Raw genomic sequence first — 8,432 nt, 5'->3', positions numbered from 1 at the left:
ACAAGGATCACTAGTGTGCAAAAGTGTAAAAGTGTAAGAAATCGCTAAGTAAACTGCCGAGAGCTGTTCGAGAGTGTGTGTTTGCTAAAATTGGTCAAGTGTTCTCACTCAAGCTTGTTATCCCCTTTTTAAAATTAGAAATAACCAACATAACTAACTATCCACTAATTGTGCAAGTTCTCCACGATCTCCATAACGTTCACCAAGCCATGCACGTGCGGGATATTGAGAGCATATTCCCCAAGAATATCGGTAAGAGTTAGCCCATGCCCATACTCCTACAAAATAAGCTCACGAATAATGAAGACAATTGTTAGCATAAGGATAACAATAAGGATCCTGAATCCTGATCCTGCAACACCTACTGAGGATCCTTAATTCAAATAGAATTGAGGATCCATGATCCTGACAGCACTTGAGAATCCGTGATCCTTAGGATTGAAAAATCCTCCCCTAACAATTGCCCCCAAAATATAAAGAGTAAAATGCAAATTAGTGAGTTATATTTTCTTGATCTTATCTGCAACTAACTAACGGATATAAAGCCGTTACAATCTAACTATCCGTTGCAAAATATAAGGAGTAAAATGCAAATTAATGAGTTATATAAATTTTAGCTTGATGTTTTTTTTTTGTTTTACATGACCCGACTCGATATGAACCGAATTTTTTTTATATACCAACGGGCCTAAAAATCCATAAAAATATTCCGCACCCCTATGAAAAAATTTCTGGATCCGCCAATATAGTTGTTAAAAATAGTTGGTGGAATATACTCGTTGAAAAATAGTCGTTGAAATATTTAAGAACATTTTTTTATTTTATTTTATTTTTTTAGTGAGATAATGTATACGTTTTCATTAAAATGCCAAAGTAACAAATTACAAACAAGTGGCAGGAAAACGGGCAACAAGTTGCGCCGCAACCCCCTTTTGAATTGCAAAACCAATTCGACTATAGACGAAACGATCCTTAAAGGTTGAGAGATTACTATTCACAACCCGTTGGACCCTGTTTAGGAATTTCACAGCATCTGGGGCTAGGGAACCAAATGTATCAAAACCGAATGAGATAAACGAAATATAATGTTTAACTTTCTATTTCTGTAATGTAAATTAATTTTAATTTAAATATATATAACTATTTATTTATAAACGAAATATAAAACATAAATAATATAAAAGTAATTTGGTATATATAAAAATAAATGTAAAAGTAGGTGATGATGTGGAAGTTCGTATAATGTGTGTAAAGTTTGAAGATTTTGAAGAAAGTCGGAAATCCGATATAGTGTCGAGACGGCAGTTTGTAGAAGTCTGTAAATTTTACATACATTGTGGATGCTCTTAAGGAAAGACCCCTTTCACACCTACCTAAGGTTAAACGTAGTGGGGCGTTTTAGCCCTTGATCGCGCCATTATAGCGCCGCGAACACCGCCCCCTTGGGCGCTATGTTTGAAATTTTTTGTGAAGCGCGATAATAATCGCGGCGTGAAGATGAAATGGTTTGAACTTTATGACCGTTACAAACGGTCCATTTCAATAAAAAAAAAATTCAATTTCTTTTTCAACCTTTCCTTTAAAATCATTCTCCTCTCTTTATTTTTTTACCACACACACTCAAACATTCTCACTCTCCCATATTTTTTTAGAATTCTTGATATTTTATACAATGAATCCATTCAACCGGGGCTTCATTCCTCCCCGATCTAGTGCGGACCCAAACCAAAGTGGCAATCCTACTCGCCCCGTGGCACCGGTTCCCACTAGACCCAACCCTTTCGGCTCCGGTTTTCTCGATTACAATCAACAAAGTCCCGGGTTCATGAATCTTTTGAATCAACCGCTATCATGGGACCCTAATCTCTACGGGTGGAACCCAAGTCAAAACACGGATGGGATGGGGTCGTCTCAAGCGTTTGGGTCGGCTCAAGCTTTCGGCTCCCCACTACGCGAACCCGATGTTGTTCCGGAGACGCAACCCGAGGTACCGGATACGCAACCGGAGACGCAAAAAGGAAAAGGAAAAGCAAAACGGGCACATAAAAAGAAAGTGGAAACCAACACCCGAGCGAAAAAAAATGTGATAACGTGGGAGCCCGAAGAGGAGTATGCGTTAACCCGCGCTTTCATCGATGTTTCGGAGGACCCGGTCATAGGTATGTTTATTTTTTTTCTGTTTTTAAATTTTTTTTCTGTTTTTTTTTTATTTTCGGTTTTTAATTTTCTGTTTTTTATTTTCTGTTTTTTATTTTTTTATGTTTTTTTTATTTTCAGTTTTTTGTTTTTTATTTTCTGTTTTATATTTTCTTTTCTGTTTTTTATTATTTTCTGTTTTTTTATTATTTTCAGTTTTTTGTTTTTTATTTTCTGTTTTTTATTTTCTGTTTTTTATTTTCTGTTTTTTTATTATTTTCTGTTTTTTAATTATTTTCTGTTTTTTATTTTTTTCTGTTTTTTATTATTTTCAGTTTTTATTTTTAAAATTTTGAACTAACATTTTATATTGTTTTTTTTTAGCAAACAATCAAAGTAAAACCGTATTTTGGAACCGAATACGAGAACTCTTTTTCGAGCTCATGGGTAGAGGAGAGGAATACCGCCTACCGGACTCTATATCGGGGAAGTGGACCGATATAAACAAGAAGTGCACAAACTTTCAAACCGTGTACCAACGCTTGTATTCCGGATGGAAAAGTGGAAGTAGCGATGAAGACATTACGCAAGAGGCATTGGTCGAGTATACGAACGCTAATGGCCATTTCCCGTACATGAAGTGTTGGCAAATCCTTCGCCATAGCCCCAAATGGGCCGTCGTATCTACTCCAAGTGGTCGTTCGGGAAATACACGGCCATCAAAGAGGTCCAAAACAAACGAGTCGGGTGAACCCGAAACGCCAACCTTCGACGCTTGAAACATCGGCTTGAACGAGGATATTCCGGATGACGAGCCGGTGGAGGAGCTACCAAGACCGCCCGGAAGAAAAAGCCGGGCGAAAAAACCCGAGTCGTCATCGATGTCTATGGGAACGGATATGAGTAACGCATTTTCGGAGATAAACAAGCGACTTCAAGACATACACGAACTCGGTAACAAACGTTTGGAGGAGAACCGCGAAGTTACGGAGATTATGCGGGATCGACAATGGGCTCACGACTTTGACTTCTACTCCAAACCGCATGACCACTTAACGGGAAAAGCTTTGAAAATGGCGTTGGCACAAAAGGAGCGGATTGAAAAAAAATATAATCTTTGATTGTGTAATTTTTTTTATGCTAGTTTAATGTTTTTTTTCTAGTTTCATGTTTTTTTTATTTTATTGTACTTTTTTTTATTTAATGAAATGAATTTTATTTTTAAAAAAGTTACAAAATGAATTAAAAAATGAGTAATGATTACACAGGGGCTTTATGACTACGGCCTCAAATTGCATAACGCCCCATAAAGCCCCGGGGTGACGTGGCATGCCACATGTCGCATAACGCCCCTAAAAGGGCTTTATGACTACACATGCCCTAACTACATGCTTGTACCTTCTCTACTATCAAGAGGCTGAGCTTTTTATGCCATGGATGGTGTGGTAATTTTGCTTTGGTGTATGATACATGCCTGTATTTTAGGTGTTCAACATTTGGTTACAAACTCATTAAATTGAAAATTAAACTAAATTACAATTACAATTCGGTTAAACTGAGGAAACAGATCCATACACATTGGGTTATGTATTTTCCAAATTTGTAAATCCATTACAAAACCAAGGAACCCAGCCCAGGAACCAACGTAGCCGAAACCCGATCAGATACACACCCCTAGATTTAATCTTGTAAAATTCGGTTTTCTTTTCGGTCTTGACCATTGAATTCGGTTTTTGTTTAACCAAAAATAATAATATCAAAACCGCGAAAACCGATAACTGCACCTTCAAGACCAATGAAGCATGTTTTTACTTTGAGTAAATTGTAATTTTAGTCCCTGAGGTTTGACTAAAATTGCAACTTTAGTCCACATAGTTTCTTCTTGATATTTTAGTTCAAATAGTTTTGTTTTCTGCCATTTTAGTACCTGACTTTTGCCAATTTTTTTATCATTTTCATCGACCACCACCACCACCACCCACCCCATTACAACCTTCTATCATCGTCACCACTTGTCTGCACCATCACCACCCACCCACCCACCCCACCACCAACACCACCCACCATTTCCACCACCACCGGCCACTTTTCCGTCACCCACGTCATCAACCAACACCACCGCCATCATCTTCACTGTAAACCGGCACAACACCATCCTCATACCATCGCACCTGCAAAACAAAGAAAGAAAAATATGGTTTAACCAAAATTCACCTAAGTTAACTAAAATTTTTAAATAGAGTTAGTGGGTTGGATGAAAATGGCAAAAAAATGACAAAAGAAAGGGACTAAAATGGCAAAAAACAAAACTATTTAAACTAAAATGACAAAAAAAAAAAAAAAAAAAAAATTAGACTAAAATGACAATTTTAGTTAAACCTCATGAACTAAAATAGCAATTTACTCTTTTACTTTTTAGCCTTCTAATGATTATTACAATAGTGGGTTTTGGCGTATTTAAGAGGATATGGATATGGATCACTACAAATGAAAGTATGGATCACCACAAGTGAAAGTAGGCTTGGCTTATTGCTTTCTTTTCAACATGCATGAATGATGAATGTACCCACTCAGCACAAGTTTGTTCTTTAGTTTGTAAACAAAAATATTTTATTTCATCTAATAATAATAAAATATATACGGCACATAAAATGGGTCAACATTGTTGTGCTTGTTTTATAGCACCTCACTACATGCAAGTTCAAGATAAAAGCAAGCCCATTTCAAAAAGCACTCAAACCCTATCTATAAAACCCAACACATGAATAATAAGTCATATCCTCATCTGTTGAGGTAACACCTACAGCAAAGAAACATGGTGACAAGAGCCACTTTAGCAAGGTTTCTGGTGTGGTTCCTAGTGGTGGCTTCAACGGCTGCATCGACCTATGCGACTTCAGGTCCCAAAGTACTTCATCCTGCTGCTGATACCAGCATTCATCCCCAAGGTTTGATTATATTTTAGTTTTTTCTTTTCTTTTTTGAAGTGTTGTTATATTATTAACTGGTTTTTAAAACTTTTACTACGTTCCGTGAAGCTGGTTGTCGCTGCTGCAACTTCGTTTACCAGAAACCATTCATACAGTGCGGGAGAGTCTGTTGTGTAGATGGATGCTGCTGACTAGAGCTTCAACACGATATCAATCGCTAATAAAATATTGTAATCTTTCGCCTGTACACAGGACGGAAACTTGTTTTGGAAGATTAAAATAAACGCGAAGGAAGTGTTACTGGTTGTTCACATCTTATATTACAATGCTGAATGCACATGCGCAGCTCATGAAATTTTTAACATCTAGCATAAGTTTAAAGAACTTATGTAATCTGTAAATGGGTATGTAGAACTATCTAACTAACAAGGTTCAAGGGATCCGGGAACGTCAAAAAATCCAACATCACATAACCGTGCTCATAAGTTTAAAACTCCCCAGCAAAATACCAATAACCAAAGAATAACAGACCCGCTGTGCAAGCGTGAACCTTGTGAAATACGCTTAGTGACCACCCTCTCGGTAACACCGACAAGAAATTTGCATTGACCCATTGAAGGATTCTGAAAAGTGATCATTCCAAGCCCGTCGAATTCACAGCTCCGAGAATTCTGTTTCTGTACCTGGTAATAACTGTTGAACGCATAAGAAATGTTACCCCTTTCACCAATCCCGTTACATGAACCGCCATAGTTTAAAGTCGTGCAATCTGCAGCAGCACACGCGAGCTTAACATGTTCTTCAACACCTGATAAATCTTTAAACGGGTCTGCAACACACCATCTGGACGGTAAATACTGAACGTTTTCTGCATTTCTCAACAGCCCGTTACCAAGGTTTAACGGATACTTTGCCTGCCCGTCAAATGAAAAAATGCCCCAATGTCTCTCGAAACTTCCCGGAAGCACGCTTTTCGCTTCTTCGTCAAGAAGACCGAAAAGATATATGTCCATCGGAGGCTGCCCGGGTCTAAGCGGGGTCCCTTTGTTGCTTAAAACATGATTTATAAGTCCTTGATTAAAAAGTCTAGCAGCATTGACATTTGCGTTTACGGCTCCATCTGTGGGCCAGCCCACCTCCCCGATAACTATAGGCATCTGCCCGAATCCAAGTTTATTAAGGGCAGAAACTAAAGTGTCGTAATTTCCATCAAACGCGTTATAATATACATTCGGTCCGTCGGTGACGGAATGGGTTGTCCCTTCGAAAAACGCGTAGTCTTGAGGGAAGTCTGAGTTTCCGTAAAGGCTTAGAAACGGGTAGATGTTGACGATAAACGGGGAACCGTTAGAATTTAGGAATGTAACGAGATCTGTCATGATTTGGGTGAGTTCGGGTCGGAATGCTCCTTGAGAAGGAAGAGAAGCTTCGTATGCATCAGCGTTGCAAGGGACAACTAGCTTCACTGTACCGGCTAGATTTGCTTTTGCGAGAGATTGTTGTAGATTTGTTATGGCTGGCATTACGTATGACTGGAATTGACCACTGTAGCTTGAGAGGAAGGGTTCGTTTCCAACTGCAATGTACCTGGATCAAATTACAAGAATCAGAACCATTGATAAGCAAATACTCAATGTCATCAATACGTATTGCATATATCTCACGATATCAATCTGTTTCCCCAATACGTAATACCTATATACGGTATCAGTGTTCTAAGTTAGTTAGCACCAACAGGCCTTTGTGCCTTGAATGAGCCCTTGAGCCTTTAACTACTATGATCCTAGGTGCCCATCAACCGAAGTGGTTATGGGTTCAAGTTCTGATACGGAGCTGATCCAGTAGCTAGTACAGACTCATACTTGGACCAGCCGAACTTAGGCAAACGAGCTAGTAAAGGTCCCAACTTAGAAGGCGCATACGGCTGGACTACATCTAGAGTTTCAGGGCCCATAAGTAATGAACGAAAACGTCCCAACGGGCCGAATCATGTGGCAAAGGCAAACTACCATAGGCCGAATCACTCATCGTTTTTATTCAGACACAAACATTTCTTGCCTAATGTACGAGTTTAAATTCCTTCCGTTTTCTACGTAAAAAAACATGAATCTTTGATTTGAGTAGTCTACGCGTTTATTCGTTTATTTAAAAAGTCAAGTTCATGACTATGAACTCAACTCTAGTTTCTCAAATTTGACTTAACCAAGGGTATGACTTTGAGTACAACAAAAGTAAAGTATTACAAGTCACCAATACAACATAAACACTAACTTGTTAACCCTACCCTAACTGACAAAAACAAGCACCAACCATCTTTAACTTCCAGATCACAACAAACCACCATACATCAACTTAACAAACTACAAAAAGGGTATCAAAGATCATACATACTTGATATTAGCTCCACCTCTAACCATATATCTGGTAACATTCTGAGAGACCCACAAATCAGAAGCAGTTGTAGATGAACTAACAGCAGCCAACAGATCATTAGAGACCCCAACCATGACCTCAATCCCAGACCCCATAAGTGCCCTAAGACAATCTTGATCTGCATCAAAAAGCTTCACTTTTTGAATCTTGTTAACCTTAAGAAGATCCACCACAGTTGAAGGAGACAACCTGTGGTTAGATACAGTGCCCCAGTTCACCCCTATTGCAGATTCAACGAACTGAACTGACCCACCAAACACAACCAACATTAACAGTAACCCAACTGCTGCACTTGTTGTGGTGAGGATAATATCTTTGCACATGTTTCTTGAATAAGTTAAAGATCTGATTTTTATTGAATATTTGGTAATGGGGTTTTGAATGTTGTGAAGATTAGGGTTTAAATAGTGGTTGATGAGAGGCGGTGAGAGTGATGGGCCATGGAGATGGAGGTTATATCGAATCAGGGAGATGTTGAAGTCGGTAAAGGAGACCAAATGAACACCAACAGAGACAGTGTTGAAATTTTTGTAAAGATTTTTTTAAAATAAAAAATTATTTAAAAAGAGAAAACATTCAGATCTTTAGATATCTCTTTTTTTTTCTTCTAGGAGGGGCGTAATTTATTTTTATTTTTATTTTAATATAAAAAGAAACGACGGTACAACATGAGGTATGTGTTGTGTGAATAAAATATTTGGGTTTTAAATTATTAAAGCAGATTCCATATGTTATTTAATTATAAGGTTTTCTCGTAACGTGATACAACCCGAAACCTATATATTATATTAGGTTAGAGGGTGTGTGATAAATCCCCTAGGAGGTTTATCACGCCACCTCACTATCATGTCACGTCCACGTAGACAAAAGGCTTTAAGGCTTTTTTTCTTAACTTGCATGGTGTGGAATAAAGCCCCCTTTAAACTATAGTGC

General features: G+C 38.2%; 2 protein-coding genes and 1 long non-coding RNA gene across 3 annotated transcripts; 2 read left to right on the top strand and 1 right to left on the bottom strand.

Annotated features, from left to right (window-relative positions):
* Window positions 1-1,639: 1,639 nt before the first annotated feature.
* LOC110916096 (glutathione S-transferase T3-like) lies at window positions 1,640-3,305 on the top strand. Its single transcript, XM_022160853.2, has 2 exons — window positions 1,640-2,159; window positions 2,521-3,305. The coding sequence occupies exons 1-2, from the start codon at window positions 1,673-1,675 to the stop codon at window positions 2,913-2,915; spliced, it is 882 nt and encodes a 293-aa protein (XP_022016545.1). The 5' UTR covers window positions 1,640-1,672; the 3' UTR covers window positions 2,916-3,305.
* Window positions 3,306-4,852: 1,547 nt separating this feature from the next.
* LOC110918501 lies at window positions 4,853-5,377 on the top strand. The gene is made up of 2 exons (XR_002581376.2): window positions 4,853-5,084; window positions 5,175-5,377. It is a non-coding gene; the product is annotated as an uncharacterized LOC110918501 (long non-coding RNA).
* On the bottom strand, window positions 5,331-8,027 carry LOC110918499 (glucan endo-1,3-beta-glucosidase 5). The gene is made up of 2 exons (XM_022162802.2): window positions 7,458-8,027; window positions 5,331-6,653 (listed from the first exon to the last, which is right to left on the bottom strand). Exons 1-2 carry the CDS (start codon window positions 7,820-7,822, stop codon window positions 5,546-5,548), a joined length of 1,473 nt encoding a protein of 490 aa, XP_022018494.1. The 5' UTR covers window positions 7,823-8,027; the 3' UTR covers window positions 5,331-5,545.
* Between the last annotated feature and the right edge of the window lie 405 nt (window positions 8,028-8,432).

Source organism: Helianthus annuus, chromosome 16 (assembly GCF_002127325.2).
Source record: "Helianthus annuus cultivar XRQ/B chromosome 16, HanXRQr2.0-SUNRISE, whole genome shotgun sequence".
Taxonomy (NCBI): Eukaryota; Viridiplantae; Streptophyta; class Magnoliopsida; order Asterales; family Asteraceae; genus Helianthus; species Helianthus annuus.
Note: the sequence above shows the minus strand (reverse complement) of the source record. Positions and strands in the feature narration are given on the sequence as shown.